Genomic DNA, 26,778 nt, shown 5'->3' on the forward strand with positions numbered 1-26,778 from the left:
TTTCAATATAAAAAAAGAGAAGAGCATTTCCTGCCAGAAAAAGTGGAGGCTTCTTGTGCCCATACAGCTCTACACCCTCTGTGCCCTCCTCCCCAATACCTGCTACTCCTCCTATCTTTTTATAGCTGGGCATATCCTGCTTCTTGTCAGCAGTACAGGAGGCCTCCTGTTCTCATACAGTTTTACAGCTTTATTACTCATCATACATCGCCCCACTCTCTCTGCTCTCCTACTCACTACTGCACGCCACTCCCAGCCACCCCTCTCCAGTGCATTCTCCTGTGTCAGCTGCTCTCCTCCTCTGTCATCCTGTGCTCTCCTCCTCTGTCATCCTGTGCTCTCCTCCTCTGTCACCCTGTGCTCTCCTCCTCTGTCACCCTGTGCTCTCCTCCTCTGTCACCCTGTGCTCTCCTCCTCTGTCACCCTGTGCTCTCCTCCTCTGTCACCCTGTGCTCTCCTCCTCTGTCACCCTGTGCTCTCCTCCTCTGTCACCCTGTGCTCTCCTCCTCTGTCACCCTGTGCTCTCCTCCTCTGTCACCCTGTGCTCTCCTCCTCTGTCACCCTGTGCTCTCCTCCTCTGTCACCCTGTGCTCTCCTCCTCTGTCACCCTGTGCTCTCCTCCTCTGTCACCCTGTGCTCTCCTCCTCTGTCACCCTGTGCTCTCCTCCTCTGTCACCCTGTGCTCTCCTCCTCTGTCACCCTGTGCTCTCCTCCTCTGTCACCCTGTGCTCTCCTCCTCTGTCACCCTGTGCTCTCCTCCTCTGTCACCCTGTGCTCTCCTCCTCTGTCACCCTGTGCTCTCCTCCTCTGTCACCCTGTGCTCTCCTCCTCTGTCACCCTGTGCTCTCCTCCTCTGTCACCCTGTGCTCTCCTCCTCTGTCACCCTGTGCTCTCACTGGAGTACACAGACTTTGGAGTGATGGCGTACACAGGTGCTGTGGGTCACCTCCATTTACATCACTCAGCAATGGCGTAGAACAGACAGTCAGAGCAGACACACAGGGCACTCAGTCGCAGAACACAGAGCACACACATGCACACTCACAGTGGCAGAACACACAGAGAGCATAACACAGAGGACACGCAGGCACAGCACACTAACAGCCCCAGAACACAGCGCACACACGGGCACAGCACACTCAGTTGCATAACACACGGGCACACATGGGCATTACTCATTCAGTTGGAGCACACCCGGGCACAGCACACTCAGTTGGAGCACACATGGGCATTACTCATTCAGTTGGAGCACACCCGGGCACAGCACACTCAGTTGGAGCACACCTGGGCACAGCGCACTCAGTTGGAGCACACCTGGGCACAGCGCACTCAGTTGGAGCACACCCGGGCACAGCGCACTCAGTTGGAGCACACCCGGGCACTGCGCACTCAGTTGGAGCACACCCGGGCACTGCGCACTCAGTTGGAGCACACCCGGGCACTGCGCACTCAGTTGGAGCACACCCGGGCACAGCGCACTCAGTTGGAGCACACCCGGGCACAGCGCACTCAGTTGGAGCACACCCGGGCACAGCGCACTCAGTTGGAGCACACCCGGGCACAGCGCACTCAGTTGGAGCACACCCGGGCACAGCGCACTCAGTTGGAGCACACCCGGGCACAGCGCACTCAGTTGGAGCACACCCGGGCACAGCGCACTCAGTTGGAGCACACCCGGGCACAGCGCACTCAGTTGGAGCACACCCGGGCACAGCGCACTCAGTTGGAGCACACCCGGGCACAGCGCACTCAGTTGGAGCACACCCGGGCACAGCGCACTCAGTTGGAGCACACCCGGGCACAGCGCACTCAGTTGGAGCACACCCGGGCACAGCGCACTCAGTTGGAGCACACACGGGCACAGCGCACTCAGTTGGAGCACACACGGGCACAGCGCACTCAGTTGGAGCACACACGGGCACAGCGCACTCAGTTGGAGCACACACGGGCACAGCGCACTCAGTTGGAGCACACACGGGCACAGCGCACTCAGTTGGAGCACACACGGGCACAGCGCACTCAGTTGGAGCACACACGGGCACAGCGCACTCAGTTGGAGCACACACGGGCACAGCGCACTCAGTTGGAGCACACACGGGCACAGCGCACTCAGTTGGAGCACACACGGGCACAGCGCACTCAGTTGGAGCACACACGGGCACAGCGCACTCAGTTGGAGCACACACGGGCACAGCGCACTCAGTTGGAGCACACACGGGCACAGCGCACTCAGTTGGAGCACACACGGGCACAGCGCACTCAGTTGGAGCACACACGGGCACAGCGCACTCAGTTGGAGCACACACGGGCACAGCGCACTCAGTTGGAGCACACACGGGCACAGCGCACTCAGTTGGAGCACACACGGGCACAGCGCACTCAGTTGGAGCACACACGGGCACAGCGCACTCAGTTGGAGCACACACGGGCACAGCGCACTCAGTTGGAGCACACACGGGCACAGCGCACTCAGTTGGAGCACACACGGGCACAGCGCACTCAGTTGGAGCACACACGGGCACAGCGCACTCAGTTGGAGCACACACGGGCACAGCGCACTCAGTTGGAGCACACACGGGCACAGCGCACTCAGTTGGAGCACACACGGGCACAGCGCACTCAGTTGGAGCACACACGGGCACAGCGCACTCAGTTGGAGCACACACGGGCACAGCGCACTCAGTTGGAGCACACACGGGCACAGCGCACTCAGTTGGAGCACACACGGGCACAGCGCACTCAGTTGGAGCACACACGGGCACAGCGCACTCAGTTGGAGCACACACGGGCACAGCGCACTCAGTTGGAGCACACACGGGCACAGCGCACTCAGTTGGAGCACACACGGGCACAGCGCACTCAGTTGGAGCACACACGGGCACAGCGCACTCAGTTGGAGCACACACGGGCACAGCGCACTCAGTTGGAGCACACACGGGCACAGCGCACTCAGTTGGAGCACACACGGGCACAGCGCACTCAGTTGGAGCACACACGGGCACAGCGCACTCAGTTGGAGCACACACGGGCACAGCGCACTCAGTTGGAGCACACACGGGCACAGCGCACTCAGTTGGAGCACACACGGGCACAGCGCACTCAGTTGGAGCACACACGGGCACAGCGCACTCAGTTGGAGCACACACGGGCACAGCGCACTCAGTTGGAGCACACACGGGCACAGCGCACTCAGTTGGAGCACACACGGGCACAGCGCACTCAGTTGGAGCACACACGGGCACAGCGCACTCAGTTGGAGCACACACGGGCACAGCGCACTCAGTTGGAGCACACACGGGCACAGCGCACTCAGTTGGAGCACACACGGGCACAGCGCACTCAGTTGGAGCACACACGGGCACAGCGCACTCAGTTGGAGCACACACGGGCACAGCGCACTCAGTTGGAGCACACACGGGCACAGCGCACTCAGTTGGAGCACACACGGGCACAGCGCACTCAGTTGGAGCACACACGGGCACAGCGCACTCAGTTGGAGCACACACGGGCACAGCGCACTCAGTTGGAGCACACACGGGCACAGCGCACTCAGTTGGAGCACACACGGGCACAGCGCACTCAGTTGGAGCACACACGGGCACAGCGCACTCAGTTGGAGCACACACGGGCACAGCGCACTCAGTTGGAGCACACACGGGCACAGCGCACTCAGTTGGAGCACACACGGGCACAGCGCACTCAGTTGGAGCACACACGGGCACAGCGCACTCAGTTGGAGCACACACGGGCACAGCGCACTCAGTTGGAGCACACACGGGCACAGCGCACTCAGTTGGAGCACACACGGGCACAGCGCACTCAGTTGGAGCACACACGGGCACAGCGCACTCAGTTGGAGCACACACGGGCACAGCGCACTCAGTTGGAGCACACACGGGCACAGCGCACTCAGTTGGAGCACACACGGGCACAGCGCACTCAGTTGGAGCACACACGGGCACAGCGCACTCAGTTGGAGCACACACGGGCACAGCGCACTCAGTTGGAGCACACACGGGCACAGCGCACTCAGTTGGAGCACACACGGGCACAGCGCACTCAGTTGGAGCACTCACGGGCACAGCGCACTCAGTTGGAGCACTCACGGGCACAGCGCACTCAGTTGCATAACTCACGGGCACAGCGCACTCAGTTGCATAACTCACGGGCACAGCGCACTCAGTTGCATAACTCACGGGCACAGCGCACTCAGTTGCATAACTCACGGGCACAGCGCACTCAGTTGCATAACTCACGGGCACAGCGCACTCAGTTGCATAACTCACGGGCACAGCGCACTCAGTTGCATAACTCACGGGCACAGCGCACTCAGTTGCATAACTCACGGGCACTGCACACTCAGTTGCATAACTCACGGGCACTGCACACTCAGTTGCATAACTCACGGGCACTGCACACTCAGTTGCATAACTCACGGGCACTGCACACTCAGTTGCATAACTCACGGGCACTGCACACTCAGTTGCATAACTCACGGGCACTGCACACTCAGTTGCATAACTCACGGGCACTGCACACTCAGTTGCATAACTCACGGGCACTGCACACTCAGTTGCATAACTCACGGGCACTGCACACTCAGTTGCATAACTCACGGGCACTGCACACTCAGTTGCATAACATACGGGCACACACTGGCACAGCACACAGTCAGAGAACAGACATACAACATGGTCACAAATTCTTTATATTACCACTTTCTCAGTGTTGTGGTACGGGTTGCTAGGAGTGTGCTGGCCGCATTGGTGGAATTTCTCTTTCTGCTCATATGACATTCTTCCTATTGTAATGCATTGGCTTCCTCGTGTTGGGGATTTCCCTGCTGTAGGACTTTAGTGAGTGAACGATGGCGTGTTATTGGTACACAGTGTGCTCAGTAACATACAAAATGATATGGGGGTGCACAACACTCTGACAAAACTGCAGCATTAATCCATCAAATATATGGGCCTTAAAACCTCAGGTTTCCTGTACCTTTTTTAAATACTTCCTTTCCTGGAACAAAATCAAGTCGGGTTTAGTGCTGCTCAGCTATTCACAGGAAACATATTTCCCCAGTGATTACAGGGCTTTCTCTGATTGGCTGAGATGTAGAACACAGGTGGATGGCGCCACAATCTCCACATCAGCTAACTATATAGAGGAAGTCTCGTCTTCGTTGATGAAATACCATTCTTGCCCGACTCGGTTTTGTTCCAGGGGTGGACAGAATGTCCCTGTCCCACTGCCCGAGCTCACTGCTGTATACTGTATGAGTCTGAAGCTACACACAGTTAATACAGCGGTGCATCTTTCCTTAGAGAGACATGGAGGCAGCCATCGCAACGTTGGGCAAATGCTAGTTTCCTTGCTGTCATGTTTACTCACTTTAATACGTTGTGTCCCTTATATCTTGGAACAGGAATGCATATAATAATTCAGCGTTTTTTTTCTGCTCCTCAGCTCCTCTCCTGAACACCCCTTTGGTGTTATGGTGTTTTTTTTTTTTGTTTTGTTTTTTAAGCCCAGTGTAAATGAGGCCATATTGTTTCCACAAAATCAAGCAGGTATCTCAAACTCTAATGTTTAAAATTTTGATCTTCCCACCATTACTGCTCATATACACCAGCTGCAAACTGTATCCAGATATAGAATGTATATGGAGAATAATCCAGAACGTGCACTCAGGAAGCTGAGGTGTTGAAGGAGTGTCCAAAAGAGTGGCCCAGTCATGAGTCAGGCTTGGATCACATCTATGAATGTCGGGCGTGCGTGCAAAATGGCGCACTTTCCCGAAAATGCACTTTTAGCAATTAGGCAGGCCTTTAGCAGCTTAGAGGCTGAGGCTTTGCATAGCGGCATCCCTACGCACCAGAAACTCAGAAAAGAAGTCTCCCGTTTCCAATATTGCATTACGCCAAACCGCAAGGTGCTGCGGCACCATGCAGTTTGGCTCACGTGACGGCAGAGGCACGGGGGTGCCATTAATCTGCTAAAGGGCCACGTGTAGTGAAAGTGATTTTGTGCGCATTCCATACGCGCATAGGTGTGAAAATAGTCTAATGGCACCCCTCCTCTATGCATCTGTGAACGTGTGCGCCATGAGGTTCAGAGCAGTGTGCAATTTTTGAAAAGGGGCCCGGGATTTTGTGGTGTGTGGAGCAGCCCATTGAAATGAATGGGCTGCCCTACAAGTGGCACGTGAAAAATGCACATGCGCTATCACACCTAAAAGTATCCAAAGTTCTACAGAAATTTGAGAATGCTCCATATACTGATAATATAAATATAAAATACATAGATGCTTTCAAAGCTGTCAGTGAAGTTCAAGGACACCAATTTTATACAAAGGGCTTTCTATATCGTGACAAGGCTGAGTGAGTATAGATAATAAAGGTGCAGTTTATGATGGGGGGGGGGGGTGATTTTAATCAATATACGCTTATTGGGATTTTTTTTTTTAACAAAAATATGTAGCAGAATACATGTTGGCCTATGTTTTTATGAAGGCATTTTTTTATTGGTTGGTTGATAGCAGAAAGTACAAAATATGGTTTTTATTTTTCCAAATTTTTGGTCTTTTTTTCATTTTTTTTGTGCAAAAAATAACCCAGTGCTGATCAAATAACACCAAAAGAAAGCTTTTTTTTTTATTTGGGTACAGTGCTGCATGACCGCGCAATTGTCAGTTAAAGTAACGCAGTGCCAAAAAGCAAAAAAAATGCCCTGGTCATGACTGCTGATACATACTGCTGATCAGGCAGTACAGCCAGCCCTCCTGTACTGGGCCCAGGCCCCATCAGTTCAAGCGGGGCAGGCACCTGCTGAGTAGGAGAGTCAGCTGTACTACCTTATTGCAGACACTGATCCTCTTCTGCCTTCCCCTGCAGCACTGCTGGCTTCTCTTCTGCTCCCTCTCTCCAGCTGTGCTGCAGAGGGATCACTTCTGGAATCTACTCCCCTGTCCCTCTGCTTTCTGTCTCCCCCCTGCACCCCTTTTCCCTGCAGCTTGTCCAGCTTCCCTCCTCCTCTGCTGGCAGCTGCTGTGGGCACACAAGGGGATGTTTCAGTATGGAGAGCGGAGCAGGGGGGGCGGGTAACATGTCGTATATGAATGATTTTAGTGTATTTTTAGTAAAAATATAATCTGATATTTTCTGGGTGGTGTGGGGAGGAAGCGGGACCCTGTCAGGTAGACAGTATAGGGCCCCAGGACTTCTAACAGCAGCCCTGTGAAGCGGGGGGTAAAGGTTCCAGAGATCAAGTGGTTAAAAAGAGCTGTGTCTTGCAGAGCACACGGGCTAGTGGTAGCTTAGATGCCATGAGTTGCATTGAGCCAGTCCTTGACTTGCATAGCCAGGCCTTAGTATTAATGGTGCCATGTTTTTCATGGAGTCAAGCCTTGGCTGGTAGTGTATGATGAGTATTAATGATGTTTTTCAGGGAGCCGGGCCCATGTACTGCTCTCGCTTAGTCAGCAGGATGGAATAGAACAACACATGGACTTTGAGTCGCGGTACACCTTATTGCAGCTCTTTGCTGAGACCACCAGTTCAGAAGAACATTGTATTTCCTTTGAAGGGATACACCTCCCACAGGTAAGTGCTAAAAAATTCCAACTACGTCAACGGGGTTCTCGTTGATGTTGTGTATTCATTTGTTTTATTTTTTTGGTGGCAGATTCCAGGGAAGCAACTCTTCTCACTTGTGAAACGTTACTTGTGTGTCACATCCCTACTGGACCAGCTGAGCAGCGACCGGCCAGATCGCAGTGAGATGTCCCGGGTGCAGCGCCAGTTTGATTTCAGCATGGCCATGGGCAGCCTGATCTGTGAGCTGGTGCGAGTGATGGGTTGGGTGAATGAAGACTCTTCGGAGAAAGGAAACCTCTTAGACAGTGAACAACTTTCCCGAGTCATCCGTTCCATTTTCCAACCCAAAGTTCCGGCCTGCACCAACTTCCAGGTGGTCTCTGGCTCTCCCATCCATGTCACTGCTTCCAAGAGGAAAGCGGCAAAGATGTTCTTGGAGCCATCAGACTTTGCCGCGCGAAATGCTTATGTTGATTATGTCCAGGAAGCCTTAAAACCAGGCATGTCTGTGCGGATGTTGGAAGACTATGATGAGATCAATGCTGGAGATGAGGGTGTCTTCCGCCAGAGCAATAATGGAATGCCACCTGTTCAGGTGAGATGCTGCACGGGAGGGTGGTCGCATTGTGCAACAGATGGGTGGGACTTCACTAGGGTGGTCATTTTGTGTGACCTATAGGTGGGACTTCTGGTGGAGTTCGAAGAGGACCTCATTAGGGTCGCCACACTGTGTAACTAATACGTGGGACTTCAGGTGGAGGTAAAATAAGGACCTCATCAGGGTGGTCACACTGTGTAATGGATGTGTAGGACTTCCGGTGGAGGATGAAGAAGACCTCACTTGGGTGGTTAAGCTGTAATGGATGGGTCACACTGTGTAACAGATAGGTGGGACTTATGGTGGAGGTCAAAGAGGACCTCATCAGGGTGGTCACACCGTGTAAATAATGGGTGGGAGGTTGAGGATTAAGAAGACCTCACTTGGGTGGTCACACTGTGTTATGGATGAGTGGGACTTCTGGTGGAGGATGAGGAAAACCCCACTAGGGTGGTCACACCGTGTAACGGATAGGTGAGACTTCTGGTGGAGGTCGAAGAGGACCTCCATTAGGGTGGTCACACCTTATAACTAAAGGGTGGGAGGTGGAGGATTAAGAAGACCTCACTGGGATAGTCACACTGTATAAAGGATGGGTAAGGCTACTGGTGGAGGGTGAAGAGGAACTCGCTAGGGTGGTCACAATGTGCAGAGGATAGGTGGGACTTCTGTTTAGGGTTAACAGGACCTCACTAGACACAGCTGTGCTGGGCAATATACAGGATCCCACAGGGATCACTGTATTGCGGTGGCACCTGCAATGGTTACCTTTTATCAAGCAGTGTTGGGTGCAGATGTGTCAGTTAATTTAAAGTGGTTTTAAAGCCACAAGGTTTTTACCTTAATGCATTCTCTGCATTAAGGTAGAACATGCGTGGGGTTCCCCTTAAAATCCATACCAGACCTTTCTTTCTTTTTTTTAAATAGCCGGGTGTCGGCAATTGCAACCATGAACCAGGAATCAATTTAAATGTGATTTGACTCGTCTTTTTTTTTTTTTTTCTTTAGTAATGTCATTTTTGCTGCAGCATGTTCTATACATGCTACAGATGCGCCATTTTACAGGCAGACTAAGGGGAACCCCCAGGCACTATATTTAAAGGAACTTTTTATTGTAGCACTTTTCAGCATCATTAAAATCACTGCTCCTGAAAAAAATGTTTTATTTAAAAACAAACTCACATTGATACATGTCCCCCAGGGCAGTACCCGGACCACCATACCCCTTTTATGGCCAATTGCTTGCTTGCTAAGCCTTCAAAACAGGGACTTTTGATTTTTCCTGTTTGGGCCCCCTCAGACTTCAATGGGGTTCGCCGTTTGGGTTAGAACTTTTCCCTTGCTCAGGAGTTCTGCTGCGAACCGAACAGGGGGGTCGTTTGGCCCATCTCTACTAAAGAACATCAATTTTTTTTGGTCTTTGTTGCTGTTGGGAGCGTCCTTCTTCCTGTCTGGTAAAAACAAAAATCTGTGTAATGATGATGTCGATAGCAGAAGAAAGAAGAAAAACGGATGGATTTCAACCTCTAACAATAATTATAACCGTTTAGCAGTGATAAGGGAATATAATCCGGTTACCCAGTGATAACTAGTCATTGAAAAATACATGAAAACTGGTGTCTGTTACTGATCTTCCAGCATTGTTTGTAGTATATTGTTGTTGAAAAGATAGAGGTACAATCATGCTAGAGTGTGTACTCAGAGTGGCAGAGCTGCAACAAACCTCTCATCGAGGTGTGCAAAATAACATAAGGCTGCTTTCACACTGGGCGGTGGGTCCGCTAGCTGCACTTTTCGACCGCTAGCGGGGTGCTTTTAACCCCCGCTACCGACCCAAGGAAGGGTTAAAACCGTCCGCGTTGCGGCGCTTCAGAAGTGCTGCCCATTCATTACAATGGGCAGAAGCGGTGTTGGAGAGCTGTATACAGCTCTCCCAAACCGTCCCAAAGATGCTGCTTGCAGGACTTTTTTTTTTTTTTTTTTTTTCCCGTCCTGCAAGCGCACCGCCCCAGTGTGAAAGCCCGGGTGCTTTCACACTGGGGCGGTCCGCTTGCAGGATGGGGTAGGGCTGGGGAAAAAAACGATTTAAATCTTGAATCGAGTTGAGAGGTCAAATCGATTCAAAATTTAAGCAAATTTTTTTTTTTTTTTTTTTTTTTAGATTTTTTTTTTTTTTCACCGCGCCGGTCCTGAGGAGCTGCGGGCATGAGCTTTTAGGCCAGGCCACGGCCTAGTTCACGAGTCCGGACGCCGTGGACTAGGCCGAAGCCGTGGCCTCGCCTAAAAAAACTCCTGCCCGCAGCTCCTCAGGACAGGCGCGGTGTCCAAAAAAAAAAATTCGAATCGTGTTTTTTTTTTTTTTTTCTTTTAACAAAATCGCAGATTTTTTTTTTTTTTGTGAAAATCGCCCAGTCCTAGGATGGGGAAAAAAAGGCGTGGGAATGAGATAGGAACAGGTCGGGGAAAAAAAGGGAGGCATGAGAGGCGCTTTTCAGGTGCTATTTTTAGCGCTAAAACACCTGAAAACTGCCTCAGTGTGAAAGGGTTCTTAAAATAATATTCTTATATTTTATCACAATCTAAAAATTAAAATGTCTCAGGCTAAACTGTGGTTGGCTGGACAGGTGTTCATACATAATCCAACTGTTAAGAAATGTTCTTGTCTGTATACATGACTATGTCCGGTTGAGCTATGGTTAGACATAGACTGTAGAGCAGTGGTTCTCAACTCCTGTCCTCAGGACCCACTAACAGGCCAGAATTTAAGTATTACCTTGGGGAGATGCAGACCAGAATAGTGCAATCACTGAGCAGCAAATGATATCACCTGTGATGTATTTCAGTTATTCTGCAAACCTGGCCTGTTAGTGGGTCCCGAGGACAGGAGTTGAGAACCATTGCTGTAGAGGATGGACGCTAGTTCAGGCCTATTGCAACTGTCGAGGGATGTTCCTGCCTGTATACAGGACTGTTTCAGGTGTTTTGTTGGTTGTGACCGAGGTACAGTGAGGGGAAAAAAGTATTTGATCCCTCTGCTGATTTTGTACGTTTTGCCGACAAAGAAATGATCGGTCTATAATTTTAATGGTCGGTTTATTTTAGCAGTGAGAGACAGAATAACAACAAAAATATCCAGAAAAACGCATTTCAAAAAAGTTATAAATTGATTTGCATTTTAATTAGTGAAATAGGTATTTGACTCTTTTGCAAAACATGACTTACCCTGTTTCCCCGAAAATAAGACCTAGCGTGATTGTCCGTGATGGCTGCAATATAAGCCCTACCCCCCCAAATAAGCCCTAGTTAAAGTCCTTGTAGATCTTATTTTCAGGGTAGGGCTTATTTGGGGGGTAGGGCTTATATTGCAGCCATCACTGACAATGACGCTAGGTCTTATTTTCGGGGAAACAGGGTAGTACTTGGTGACAAAACCCTTGTTGGCAATCACAGAGGTCAGACGCTTCTTGTAGTTGGCCCCCAGGTTTGCAGACATCTCAGGAGGGATTTTGTCCCACTCCTGCAGATCCTCTCCAAGTCATTAAAGTGTTTGTTATTCAGATTCTGGTCCCTTAAAGCAGATTACACAGCACTGTGCTTGTGCTGTGTATTCTGCCCCCCTCTAAACTGTAAAAAAAAATACCCTCACCCTCCACTTCCTGTATGCCCCTCTCTAAACAAAGATAACCAGGGCTATTCAGCCCTGATCACCGTGGTCAAAGTGCGTCCCTCTGCCAGACATAGCTGTCCTCTCTGCTCTCCTCTCCCCCCCTCACCCCCTCCTTCCTGCATGTCAGCGTCTTCTCTGTGTCTCTGTCTCCGCCCTGACCCCCCCCGCGCCGCTACTATTAAAAATGAAAACCCTTAAAATTGTCACTGCCAGCCCCTCCATTAGAGGCTGGCATACCACACCATCCAAGTTCTTTGTAAAAACAAGCGTTCTAAATACCTCTTTAGAGCTGTCTTCAGGCCGGTCACATGACTCGCAGCCACTTTTTACAGCTCCGAGACATTGTTTCTGAGGGAGGTCACGTGAACTCCCCGGCTGATGTCAGAGGGAGATCACGGCCTCTCCCACAGGAGCAATGTATCAGAGCTGTAAAGTGGCCATGAGTGAGGTGACCGACCTGAAGACAGCTCTAAAGAGGTATTTAGAGCGCTCGTTTTTACAAAGGACTTGAATAGTTTGGTATGCCAGCTTCTAATAGAGGGGCTGGCAGTGAATAATTTTTTAGAGTTAACAAACACTTTAAGGTTTCAAGGCTGACGTTTGGTAACTTGAACCTTCAGCTCCCTCCACGTATTTTCAATGGGATTAAGGTCTGGAGACTGGCTAGGCCACTCCAAGACCTTAATGCGCTTCTTCTTGAGCCACTTCTTTGTTGCCTTGTCCTTGTGTTTTGGGGCATTGTCATGCTGGAATACCCATCCACAACCCATTTTCAATGCCCTGGCTAAGGGAAGGAAGTTCTCACCCAAGATTTGACGGTACGTAGACCCGTCCATTGTCCCTTTGATGCAGTGGAGTTGCCTTGTCCCCTTGACAGAAAAACACCTCCAAAAGCATAATGTTTCCGCCTCCATGTTTGACGGTGGGGGATGGTGTTCTTGGGGTCATAGGCAGCATTCCTCCTCCTCCTCCTCCTCCTCCTCCAAACGCGGCGAGTTGAGTTGATGCCAAACAGCTTGATTTTGGTCTCATCTGACCACAACACTTTCACCCCGTTCTCCTCTGAATCATTCAGATGTTTATTAGCAAACTTCAGATGGACCTGTACATGTGCTTTCTTGAGCAGGGGGACCTTTTGGGCGCTGCAGGATTTCAGTCCTTCACAGCCTAGTGTATTACCAATTGTTTTCTTGGTGACTATGGTCCCAGCTGCCCTGAGATCATTGACAAGATTGTCCCGTGTAGTTCTGGGCATATTAAACGCCACAAGGTGAGATCTTGCATGGGGCCCCAGACCGAGGGAGATTGACAGTTATTTTGTGTTTCTTTTATTTGTAAATAATCGCACCAACTGTTGTCACCTTCTCACCAAGCTGCTTGGCGATGGTCTTGTAGCCCATTCCAGCCTTGTGTAGGTCTACATTCTTGTCCCCGACATCCTTGGACAGCTCTTTGGTCTTGGCCATGGTGGAGAGTAGAGCTGCACGATTAATTATTAAAGAATCGAGATCGCGATTCAACTCCTCCTTGGGATCTTAAAATAGCTTTTTCTGATTCTGTGCAACAAGTGCAGAGAGTTCTCTGCTGGCTTCTGACAGCTGACAAAAAAATAATAATCCAGGCAGCCTGACAAGTTTTATCACATGTTCAGGTGGAGATAAAAAAACATTGCAACATGTAGTTCTTTTAGATCAAAGGAATGAACTTCGGTTTGTAAATAAAGTCAGTTTAACCACCTAAAGTGTTTGTTAAGGAACAATTAGAAATCACTGCCAGCTCCTCTATGATACTCAAGCATACCACACTGTATACAGGCGTACCCCACTTTTAAGTACACAATGGGGTTTATTTACTAAAGCTGGAAAGTGCAAAACCAGGCTCACTTCTGCATAGAAACCAATGAGCGTTTAACCTTGGCTTGTTCCATTAAGCTTTGGTAATAAAACCTGGAAGCTCATTGGTTTCTTGCAGAAGTGAGCTTTATTTTGCACTTTCCAGCCTTAGTAAATAAACCCCATTGTGTACTTAAAAGTGGGGTATGCCTGTATGTCTTTTCTAAAAATGAGGCTGCCTATTTAGAGTGATCTTCAGGCTGCTTTTCAGCTCCGCTACATGGCTTCTTCTGCAGGAGGGGCCGAGATCTTCCTCTGACGTCAGCCGGGGAGATCGTGTGGCTTCCCAGCCCCTCCTGCAGAAGCCCTGTATCAGGGGTGTAAAGCGGCTGTGAGTCACGTGACCGGCCTGAGGATAGCTCTAAATAGGTATTTACAAGCCTCGTTTTTAGAAAAGACATAAGGTGAGTATATGCCTGAGTATCATAGAGGAGCTGGCAGTGACCATTTAAAAGTTTTGGATTTCTACTAATAGCGGCAGGGGGAAGACAGAGACACACAACACGGAGCTGACAGGCAGGGAGGAGGGGGGGAGCTGAGAGCAGGATGCAGATGTTGAAGGGACATACTCTGACAATGATGGTCAGCCCTAATTATCGTGGTCAGTACAGAGAGGGGGATATACAGGAAGTTGCAGGATCAGGCAGGTTTTTTTTACAGTTTGGGGGGGGGGGGCGCAGATTACACAGCACAGGCACTGTGCTGTTTTATCTGCTTTAAGAGACCAGGATATCTATTTATTTATTTTTATTTTTTGGGGTTAACAAACACTTTAAAGATTAAGCCTTTTTCTGACATTTGTTGCTTACAAGTTAAAGGCAGTATTTTTGCTAGAAAATTACTTGGAACCCCCAAACATTATATCCTCCTTCCTTTTTTTTTTTTTTTTTTTTTTGGCGGTTGTTGCAATTTTATGTCGCACTGTATTTGCGATGCGGTCTTTCAAACGCGATTTTTGGGGAAAAAAATACAATTTCATGAATGAAAAAAACTAAACGGTAAAGTTAGCCCAGTTTTTTTTTTTTTGTATAATGTGAAAGATGTTACGCCGCGGGAATCGCGAGAGAATAGTGATCTTTATTCTAAGCAAAAGAAATTGTGATTCTCATTTTAGCCAGAATCGTGCAGCTCTAGTGGAGAGATTGGAATCTGATTGCTTCTGTGGACAGGTGTCTCTTATACTGGTAACAAGCTGAGATTAAGAGCACTCCCTTTAAGAGAGTGCTCCTAATCTCAGCTCGTTGCCTGTATAGAAGACACCTGGGAGCCAGAAATCTTGCTGCCACATTGCGGTGGACAAAACTGACACCGAGTGACACTTTTTGGGGACCACTGACACCAATACATTGATCAGTGCTATAAAATTGCACTGATTACTGTATAAATGACACTGGCAGGGAAGGGGTTAACACCAGGGGCGATCAAAGGGTTAAATGTTCCCTTGGGAGGTGCTTACTAACTGCCTGGGGCAGTGTCACACTGAAGGTAAAGAGACCCGTGATTCAGCTTGGCTGAACCACAAGAGCTTTTTACCTTCCTGACAGATCCGCTGTTTGCCTTGTTTACACAGGCAGACAGCTAATCCGTCTCTCCTGTGAACGATCAGCGGGTCGCAAGCGGCTGCCGGACCTGCTGATTGGCTCACTGGACTGGACACAGCGGGAACAGCACTCCAGCACCGCCTGCACGAAACCGCGTACCTGTACGTGATTTTGCGCAGCCAGGCTGCCCTGCCGCAGTGTGCAGTGGGGACGGAAAGTATTCAGACCCTCTTAAATTTTTCACTCTTTGTTATATTGCAGCCATTTGCTAAAATCATTTAAGTTCATTTATTTCCCTCATTAATGTACACACAGCACCCCATATTGTACACACAGCACCCCATATTGACAGAAAAACACAGAATTGTTGACATTTTTGCAGATTTATTAAAAAAGAAAAACTGAAATATCACATGGTCCTAAGTATTCAGACCCTTTGCTCAGTATTTAGTAGAAGCCCCTTTTGATCTAATACAGCCATGAGTCTTTTTGGGAAACATGCAACAAGTTTTTCACACCTGGATTTGGGGATCCTCTGCCATTCCTTCTTGCAGATCCTCTCCAGTTCTGTCAGGTTGGATGGTAAACGTTGGTGGACGGCCATTTTTAGGTCTCTCCAGAGATGCTCAATTGGGTTTAAGTCAGGGCTCTGGCTGGGCCATTCAAGAACAGTCACGGAGTTGTTGTGAAGCCACTCCTTCGTTATTTTAGCTGTGTGCTTAGGGTCATTGTCTTGTTGGAAGGTAAACCTTCGGCCCAGTCTGAGGTCCTGAGCACTCTGGAGAAGGTTTTCGTCCAGGATATCCCTGTACTTGGCCGCATTCATCTTTCCCTCGATTGCAACCAGTCGTCCTGTCCCTGCAGCTGAAAAACACCCCCACAGCATGATGCTGCCACCACCATGCTTCACTGTTGGGACTGTATTGGACAGGTGATGAGCAGTGCCTGGTTTTCTCCACACATACCGCTTAGAATTAAGGCCAAAAAGTTCTATCTTGGTCTCCTCAGACCAGAGAATCTTATTTTTCACCATCTTCGAGTCCTTCAGGTGTTTTTTTTAGCAAACTCCATGCAGGCTTTCATGTGTCTTGCACTTTTGAGAGACTTCCGTCAGGCCACTCTGCCATAAATCCCCGACTGGTGGAGGGCTGCAGTGATGGTTGACTTTCTACAACTTTCTCCCATCTCCCGACTGCATCTCTGGAGCTCAGCCACAGTGATCTTTGGGTTTTTCTTTACCTCTCTCGCCAAGGCTCTTCTCCCCCGATAGCTCAGTTTGGCGGGACGGCCAGCTCTAGGAAGGGTTCTGGTCGTCCCAAACGTCTTCCATTTAAGGATTATGGAGGCCACTGTGCTCTCAGGAACCTTAAGTGCAGCAGAAATTTTTTGTAACCTTGGCCAGATCTGTGCCTTGCCACAATTCTGTCTCTGAGCTCTTCCGGCAGTTCCTTTGACCTCATGATTCTCATTTGCTCTGACATGCACTGTGAGCTGTAAGGTCTTATATAGACAGGTGTGTGGCTTTCCTAATCAAGTCCAATCAGTATAATCAAACACAGCTGGACTCAAATGAAGGTGTAGAACCATCTCAAGGATGATCAGAAGAAATGGACAGCACCTGAGTTAAATATATGAGCGACACAGCAAAGGGTCTGAATACTTAGGACCATGTGATATTTCAGTTTTTCTTTTTTAATAAATCTGCAAAAATGTCAACAATTCTGTGTTTTTCTGTCAATATGGGGTGCTGTGTGAGGAAAAAAAATGAACCTAAATGATTTTAGCAAATGGCTGCAATATAACAAAGAGTGAAAAATTTAAGGGGGTCTGAATACTTTCCGTCCCCACTGTATATGTGGTAGGCAGTCCGGAACAGGTAAATAAATAATAATAAAACAACGACCTTTTTTAAACACAATCTTCACTGCAAGTATCACCAGTTGCTCTCTCAGGCAGAGTGCATTTAGTATGTGACAGGAAGCATGGGCTCTGCTCCCTACAGAAGCCGCATACTTCTTCTACTGCCGGTTCCATTCTCAACACTGATGCTCTGGGATGGCGAGTCAGGAACCTGCAATCTGGGCTTGCTGACCTGCCATCCCAGAGCGGGTTGTCACATCAGAGGGTTCCCCTGCCTTAGACAGAGGTTCAGGCGTAATCCAGCTGTTGAAGGATATGCCTGCATGCGTACAGGACTGTATGCAGGGTAGTTATCTGTGTTTCAGGTTGAAGTATGGTTGGACATGGACCTTGGATTATGACTGAACCTCCATCCATCCTCCTAAGGCCCATGTCCAGCCATACTTCAACCTGAAACACTGCCAACAACCACCTGATATACAGTCCTGTACACATGCAGGAACATCCTTCAAACATTTGATTAGGCCTGAGCCTCTGTCTATCTAAGGTCTATGTTCAACCATACCTCAGCCTGAGCCGCAACCATCTAATACCTAAAATACAGTCCTGTACACAGGCAAGAACATCCTTCAACGGTTGGATTATGACTGAATCTTCATCTATCCTCTAATTGTTGAAGGATGTTCTTGCCATTTGTACAGGACTGTATGTCGGGTGGTTGCTGGCAGTCTCCCAGGCTGAGATGTGGCAGAGCGTAGCCTCATAGCATGAATTCAAGTTTTAGACATAATGTGACTGCTGAGGAATGTTTCCTGCCTGTGTACAGGACTGTATTTCAGGTTTTTTGGTTGTGACTCAGGCTGAGGTATGGTTATACATAGATCTTAGGCAGGGGTTCAGGTGGAATCCAACTGTCAAGGGACGTTCCTGCCTGCGTACAGGACTGTATGCCGGGTGGTTGTTGGCTGTGTTTCAGTTTGAAGTATGGTTGGACATGGACCTAATGCCGCGTACACATGAGCAGACTTTACGACAGACTTTGCCCGGCGGACGGGATTTCTTCGGACAATTCGATCGTGTGTGGGCTCCAGCGGACTTTGTTTGCTCAAAAGTTGGACGGACTTAGATTTGAAACATGTTTTAAATCTATCTGTCGAACTCGAGTCCAGTCGAAAAGTCCGCTCGTCTGTATGCTAGTTCGACGGACAAAAAGCCACGCTAGGGCAGCTATTGGCTACTGGCTATGAACTTCCTTATTTTAGTCCGGTCGTACGTCATCGCGTACGAATTCAACAGACTTTGGTGGATTGTGTGTAGGCAAGTCAGTTCATTCAGAAAGTCCGTCGAAAAGTACGTTGAAAAGTCCGCCGGGCAAAGTCTGCCGTAAAGTCCGACCGTGTGTACGCGGCATTAGAGGATGGATGAAGGTTCAGTCATAATCCAACTGTTGAAGGACGTTCTCGTCTGTTTAGAGGATTGTATGCCAGGCGGTTGCTGGTAGTCTCCCAGGCCGAGGTATGGCTGAACATGGACTTCAGAACAGCCTTTCTCAACCTCTTCAACACAGAGGAACCCTTGAAATAATATTCCAGGCTCAGGAAACCCCTGCTAATAATAACTATATCAAAAGTTCACAGTAGAGTAGTGTGATGGTCACTTAGAAGAATGCTTCCTACATTTTGTGGTCATAGTGATTACTCATTTAGGCTGGGTTCACACCTATGCGAATTGAATGCGGCTTACACCGCATCCAATTCGCACGACTTTTTAAAATACATTCATTTGAATGAGGCTGGTTCACATATCTGCGGGGCATTCGTACTCCGCATTGCCCAGAAAACGTGTGCGTTTTCTAGGCATTGCGGTGCGAATTGTCTGCACATTTTCTTCTATGGGAACGCATCTGATTCGCAGATGTGTTCCGTTCTGAACACAAATTCTCTACCTGCTCACTACACTTCCCCCCCCCCCCCGCCCCCCCCCCCCCCCCCTCCCAGGTCAGCCAATCCGCAGCTACAATGGAGAGGAACCGCAGAACAGCTGTTTTTTCTCTTCGCAGAGAAAACGGGGCTGCAATTCGCAACGCGCATGTATGAACCCAGCCTGAGGAGGCAGAAGTTGCTCACTGATCGAGGAACCCTAGGATTCCATGGAACCCTGGTTGAGAGAGGCTGCTTTAGAGGATATATTAAGTTTCAGATCTAATGTGACTGTTGAGGGATGTGTCTGCCGGTCTACTGGATTTTTTCAGGTGTTTGCTGGTTGTGTCTCAGGCATGGTTGGACATAAGCCTTAGATGGATGGAGGTCTAGGCATAATCCATGTCCAACCATTCCTCAGCCTGAGACGCAGACGCAACCATCAACCACCTGACATAAGGTTCTGTACACAGGCAGGAATATCCCTCAACAGTTGAATTAAAGATGCACCGATACCTTTATAAAAAAATATATATATATTTTTTTGTTAGTACTCGCCGATACCTACCGCAACTGTTTTGTTTATACATCAGCTGTCAGCAATGGTACAAAGCATTGAAAAGTTATTTACAAATGACATTTTTTTTTTTATTAATTTTGCGTTTTTTTTTTTTTTTTTCAATGTGAAACGTGTAAATATATGTTAAAGGTGTTAACATATTGATGAACAAAGCAAAGAAAAAAAAGTTCTAATTATTAATAGTTTATAAAATAGAAGTGAACAAATAAAAAAAAATCTTCAGGAAAGTTATAATGGAGAATAAGGAGTAAATTAAGGGTTAATAAGGGGTTAAACAGAGAAACATTTAATAAATAAATCTTTTTTTTTTTTTTTTTTTTTTACTTGACATGTTGCTTTAAACTGACTTCATCTGCAAATTGAAGTTCATCCCTATTGATCTGTAGATGAAGGAAAATAGTAGGATACAAAAAGAAACCTTTTTATCTTTCGGCTGAGCGGCTGTGCAGTGTTGTTGATAAAGCGGCTGCTTTTTTTATTTTTTTTTATTTTTTTTTTTTTTTTGTCGGCTCCAATTGCCAAGACTTCAGTTTACACTTCAGGTGTCAAAAGGAAACCCCACTGATAGTTGTTAAGGACGCAGCAGCCTCGCTCCTCAACTGATAATTGCCAGCTTTTTTTTTTATTATTTACATTTCCCATTGTCAGTTGAAAAAACCGAGCCTGAAAGTATCGATTTTCAGGTATTGGAGCATTTGCACGAGTACCGATACTCCTGCAAATGCTTAGTATCGGCACCGATACTGATATTGGTGCAACCCTAGGTGAATTATGCATGAACCTCTGTCCCTCTAAGGTCTGACAGTTGCGGGATGTTCCTGCCTGGGTACCGGACTTTATGTCAGGTGTTTGGTTGTGACTCAGGCTGAGATCTAGTTGGACTTTAGGCTTAGACGGACAAAGGTTCAGGCATAATGTACCTGTTGAGTGTTTTTGGGTAAACTTGCTCTTTTTAAGTTGTCTGTGCTCATGTCTTTTGTATAAGGAGCAAGAAGAAGGAAGGACAAGCATACCATTCTGTCATCGGCTCATCCAACAAGAAAATAAATTTCACTAATAATTGAACCCTTCCCTCCTGGCCATCTGGCAGTGACTACCCACAGATCTGAAATGTATGGACATATGTAGATGAAATTTGGTTGTGTCTTTTTTACGAGCTTTAGAAAAGTCTACAGCAGTGGTCTCCAAACGTTCTAAACAAAGGACCAGTTTGCTGTCCTTTAGACTTTATGGGGCCCGAACTGTGGCCAGTTGGAGTAGAAAATGCCCCATCTTTTCCTTTTAGTGGAAGGAATAGTACCCTATTGATATCAGTGGGAGGAATAGCACCCTATTGATATCAGCGGGAGGAATAGTACCCTATTGATATCAGTGGGAGGAATAGTACCCTATTGATATCAGTGGGAGGAATAGTACCCTATTGATATCAGTGGGAGGAATAGTACCCTATTGATATCAGTGGGAGGAATAGTACCCTATTGATATCAGCGGGAGGAATAGTACCCTATTGATATCAGCGGGAGGAATAGTACCCTATTGATATCAGTGGGAGGAATAGTACCCTATTGATATCAGCGGGAGGAATAGTACCCTATTGATATCAGTGGATGGAATGGTGCCCCAAGAACTGGATAGAGGCAAGCAAAGGGCCACATCCAGATACTATTAGATACTCCCAGGGCAGAGTTTGTATTAACATGTGAACAATCACTTACAGGTGCTCTGGAGGTCCACTGGCCGTACCTACTGGGTTCACTGGCACATGGTTCAGATAATTGGAGAGCAAGCTGATGAAGACGGTACAGAGAAAGCTTCAACTGTGGCTGAAAGTGTGAAGGTGTCACCAGGTGAGCGGGGAGGATGCATTGGATCTTGTGGAGTGGAGCAGCAGACAGGCAGTGGGTATCCAGATATGATTGTTATCTTTCCTGTGTCTTTGAATTTGTACTAGTCATTTAACACCAAGCAGGGAGCGGTTCCTCTACTGAATGGTGCAGTGTTCTGCCACATCCACCAATTTTGCGTTTTTGCTGTTTCTTTACAGTACCCCAGTCTTTGCCGTGTAAGCCATGTGGCAATGTGTACGCCCTACCATATCTCGGTGCAGCAGCCATCGAGGAGAGAGGGATCCTGAGGCAGGATGAGTGGTGGGAGGTCCTCTTCTTTATTCGGAGGCTGGAGGTCCAGGAGCAGAATGAAGTCTACACGATGATGAAACATAACTTAGAGGAGGTGAGTGAGAAGCTGAAGACCTCCTCGCAGGAATGCGGGAGGAGAGTGCCGGAAATATTCTAGTAGTATTCATCAACTGAGCAAATTGTTATATGCATTACACGCCATGATGGATGGCACAGAGTGAAACCAACTTCCTCCTTCCTCCTCTACCCCCCCCCCCCCCTTGGGTCTGTATGATGTGTAAATGTTGATTGTATCCAATAGAACCAAAATTAGAATAAAGCACCACTAGATACAGAAAATTATTTGAACGCTGCTGGAAAACACAGCCTCACATCTTACTAAGTGCAATTATTCCTGTATCCGTATTGTGTTTGTATTATGTAGGATTCCCCTAAGCCAGTGATGGCGAACCTTGGCACCCCAGATGTTTTGGAACTACATTTCCCATGATGCTCATCTACACTGCAGAGTGCATGAGGATCATGGGAAATGTAGTTCCAAAACATCTGGGGTGCCAAGGTTCGCCATCACTACCCTAAGCTAAAAGCTATGTTACACAGTTGATACCTCCAGAGCTTATGCAGCATGAAGCAACAACACACCCAAATTTAACAGGCCTGACTGAATATTCCTATATATTTTGGAAATTTTATTTGAAAGCATAAAGTCACCTTTACAAAAAATCTGTAAGCTGACCTTACGCTGGACCCCCCCCCCCCCCCCCCCCCAGGTCCAGCTGTACCAGTGTCCCACGATCCCCCAATGTCAGGCACTGGGATGCCGCTTCACAGAGAGGAGGTTGGAAAAAAGCCTCAATAGGTGAGAAGGGACTGTATACCATCACAGTGTTTCTCAACTCCAGTCCTCAATGCGCCCCAACAGGTCATGTTTTCAGGCTCTCCATTATTTTGCACAGGTGATTTGATCAGTCTCGCTGCCTTAGTAATTACCACAGCCGTTTTTTCATCTGAGGGAAATCCTGAAAACACGACCTGTTGGGGCACCTTGAGGACTGGAGCTTGAGAAACACTGTACCGTCTGGTCAAGACTTTTACCCCTGCCTCCACCAAAGAGACATTTAGCATGCCCTTATACCGTAAAACCTTGGTTTGAGAGTAACTTGGTTTGAGAGCCTTTTGTAAGACAAGCAAAATGTTTTAATAAATTGTGCCTTGATATACAAGTGATGTCTTGATATAAGAGTAGCGTCATGTCACAACTGAGTATAAAAAATAAGAGGAGCCTCTAAGTGTAGCAAAATATGGTTACATTTTAATGAAGGTACAACATTTAGCAACTTATTGCTACACTTAGAGGTGCCTCTCTTCTCTTTTATACTCTGTAAAAAAAAAATGCTTTGATATGCAAGTGCTTTGGATTACAAGCATGTTTCTGGAACGAATTGTGCTTGCAAACCAAGGTTTTACTGTACACATATTGGAGGTTAGAGTGCCAATGGTCCAGATCTCTCTGAGGCCAAGTCCGAGTCCCATGCATATAAGGTAATTTAGTATCAGTGGCGAGCAAGAGCCTCTAAATAATAGAAAAGCCGCCGTCCAAAAGTTTTTATTGCAGAATGATCACGTGATCCAGATGCTTTTCTGCATGCTCGTTTTTGAAGCGTTGATGTGCATTTTTTTTATTTTTATTTTTTTAAGATTTTTTTTTTAAATTACATTTTCAGAGAGATCAACATACAAAAGAAAAACTTTGGTTATTCACGATAGTGCATAGACCTTTGATGCACTTAAATATGCAGTAAACGGGTATCAATTGACATGGCTTATGTGAATATACAGCAAAAGGTGCATGTGGCAACCATTATACAAGGTATAGGTAAAAAAAGGGCAGCCACATATATCAACTCATGTATTGCAGGGCATGACCAAATGTAGTATTTAAAGTGGGAGTCCACCTAAAAAAAAAAATTATTAAAAGCCAACAGCTATAAAATACTGCAGCTGTTGACTTTTAATAAATGGACACTTACCTGTCCTGGAGTCCAGCGATGTCGGAAGCCGATCACTCACTCGGCTGCTGCCGCCATTCTCTGTGAGGGAATCAGGAAGTGAAGCGTTGCGGCTTCACTTCCCGGTTCCCTACTGTGCATGCGCAAGTCGCGCTGCGCGTCCTAAGTGGTCACCGCTATCTCCTGGGACCTGTGTGTTTCCCAGGAGACAGCGGGAAGGGGCGTGACTCGGGAGTCTATTCCAGGAAGTGGGTGCAAATACCTGTAGTAGACAGGTATCTGCACCCCCCTTAAAGGTGCTAATTGTGGCACCGGAGGGGGGGAGGAATCAGATGAGCAGAAGTTCCACTTTTGGTGGAACTCCGCTTTAACAGCTCATTTACTCCGGAGGAAGGTTAAGAGGGCTGGCAATCCACCTGCCCCATATTTTATGAAAGGTTTTGGTTCTTTTCTGGAGCTCAAACGTGAGCTTTATATAACGGTAGGGAAGTATTAATCAGTTTTAACCAAACTGATTTTTAAATGTGTCAGCGATCCTTTCCAGGGGAGCAAGATGGACTTCTTCACATAAAAGTACAATACGCGGAGAAGTCTTAGCATGAGACGATGTGGGCAGGTCTCCAAAGATGCCCAAAAGGCAGTTCTTGGGGTGCAGGATATTCGGGAGACCCATTGCTGATGAGATGAAGGAGCCTATCTCCCCCCAAAAATCCTGGACTATTGGACAGGACCAGAAACAATGTAGGAAGTCTGCAGATTGGCCACATTCTCTAAAACAGGCAGCTATGGGGGGACAAACCCCATTTTATGTAATCTGGCTGGGGTGAGATGAGATAAGTGAAAAATTTTAATGTGTATCATACGGTCCCTGGGGGATATCACTGAGGACTTGTATGTGTCACTGAATTCTGACCAGTCATGTTCCGTAAAGGAAATGTCCATAGAGGTCCACAGCATGACAAAGTCAATGTATAGTTGTTGGAAAGATTTTAAAGCCTTGTGCATCATATAGATGGCATAGGTATTTACATCGTTAGTTGAAAAAAGACACAAGTCCATCCAGTCCAACCTTAAAAAAAACAATAAATAAATAAAATAAAAAATATCGTACAATCCAATATACCCAATTTTATACCCACAGTTGATCCAGAGGAAGGCAAAAAACCCCAGCAGAGCATGCTCCAATTTGCGACAGCAGGGGAAAAAATTCCTTCCTGATCTCCCGAGAGGCAATCGGATTTTCCCTGGATCAACTTTACCTATAAATGTCAGTACCCTGTTATATTATGTACATTTAGGAAAGTATCCAGGCCTTTTCTTAAAGCAATCTACTGAGCTGGCCAGAACCACCTCTGGAGGGAGACTATTCCACATTTTCACAGCTCTTACTGTGAAGAAACCTTTCCGTATTTGGAGATGAAATCTCTTTTCCTCTAGATGTATAGAGTGCCCCCGTGTCCTCTGTGTTGACTGTAAAGAGAATAACTTAACACCAAGTTCACTATATGGACCCCTTATATATTTGAACATGTTGATCATATCCCCCCTTAATCTCCTCTTCTCAAGAGAGAATAAATTCAGTTCCTCTAATCTTTCCTCATAGCTGAGCTCCTCCATGTCTCTTATCAGTTTGGTTGCTCTTCTCGGCACTTTCTCCAGTTCCCTGATATCCCTTATGAGAACTGGTGCCCAAAACTGAACTACCTCTCATAATACAAGAAAGGACTTTGGTATTTAATTCCTCTAGATTACCAACATCGTGGGTCAGGCAGGGAGTTCAGTTCTTGCAATTCCTGTGCGTTTTTAATGCAGTCCAGTGCATTTTTTTTCCCTTTCTTAACCTTAAATAAGAACCTGTGTTCCAGTAATTTCCTTTGCGTTTCTTATGCGTTTTACAACGCTCCAGTGCAGGAAAAATGCAGCATGTTCTACTTTTTTTTTTTTTTTTTTCTGGAACTGGAAGCACTGGTGTAAACTATTCTATTGGAATACATATAACCTACTATCCATGTGTGTTTTTTTTTTTGATGCAGGAAAAAAATGCACTGGACTGCGTGTCATGTGAACTTGGCCCTCTGTCCCTGGTAGCCCAGTCTGTAAATTAGTAATAACGCATGTCCTCTTTGTGTCCCTTTCCTTTGTGTTCGTCTTGGGTGGAGCAGTCTGTAGATTGCTAGAAAAAAAAAAAAAAAAAAATGCAGGGCCTCCTCTCTGTCATTTTTTGGGTATGCTCTCTGTAGATTGGGGTCCAGCATGAGGCTCTCTGATTACTTGCTCTTTTCTTCCCCCAGCTGCGTGGCGCAGATGAAGCATCCCTTATCAAGGTCTCGGTTTCGGTGGATCTTGCACAGAAGATTCTGGAATTCCTCCGTCAACATTGCCGTGGCTGTGTCCTAAGTGACTTGCAGAGTTCACATGTCTATGTAAAATATGTACTCCGTGCCAGCGCAGCAACCAAGCCGACGTCCAATGCCAGTTCCTCCGTACAGGACAACTCCCTGACTGGTGTCACCGTTTCCAAAAAAACTAAAAGCGAAGAAACTAGAAAAGCTGACAAGGCTGGAGCTGGTCCTTCCGAGCCCTCAGACCTTCAGGTCCTCCGCAGACTTCTCACTCAGGAAGGAGTTCAGGTCACCGCGCCTGAGGATAAGGGCAAAGGTGAGGAGGGGAAGGGAACGAGAGGTCATTCCAAGGGTGGGGGGTGGGGGGGAGGTGCAGAGAACTGTGGCAGCCAATGAAACACAAATCCAGGACAGGAAGAGGTGGGTGATGTGGGGACCTGTACAATGTCTTCAAAAAGTATTCATACGCCCTTGAAACTTTCCACATTTCGTCATGTTACAACCAAAAACATAAATGTATTTTATGTGATAGACCAGTGATGGCGAACCTTTTGGAACTACATTTCCCAGTTGATGCTCAACTACATTGCAGCGTGCAGGAGCATTATGAGAAATGTAGTTCCAAAACACGCCTGGGGTG

The 26,778-nt window shown here is 47.5% G+C and overlaps 1 protein-coding gene across 8 annotated transcripts in view; it reads left to right on the plus strand.

The window, feature by feature from the left end:
• CUL9 (cullin 9) overlaps positions 1-26,778 on the plus strand; it is a 99,966-nt gene that overhangs the window by 4,631 nt on the left and 68,557 nt on the right. For 5 of the 8 annotated variants that reach the window (XM_073628654.1, XM_073628657.1, XM_073628655.1 and 2 more), the window contains exons 3-7: positions 7,444-7,598; positions 7,681-8,187; positions 21,367-21,547; positions 21,694-21,881; positions 26,088-26,454. In XM_073628654.1, coding sequence (XP_073484755.1) covers positions 7,444-7,598; positions 7,681-8,187; positions 21,367-21,547; positions 21,694-21,881; positions 26,088-26,454 — 1,398 coding nt within the window. The remainder of the gene's footprint in view (positions 1-7,443; positions 7,599-7,680; positions 8,188-21,366; positions 21,548-21,693; positions 21,882-26,087; positions 26,455-26,778) is intronic. The other 3 variants (XM_073628656.1, XM_073628661.1, XM_073628660.1) reach the window with 1 other exon arrangement.

This window comes from Aquarana catesbeiana, linkage group LG04 (genome assembly GCF_042186555.1).
Source record: "Aquarana catesbeiana isolate 2022-GZ linkage group LG04, ASM4218655v1, whole genome shotgun sequence".
Taxonomy (NCBI): domain Eukaryota; kingdom Metazoa; phylum Chordata; class Amphibia; order Anura; family Ranidae; genus Aquarana; species Aquarana catesbeiana.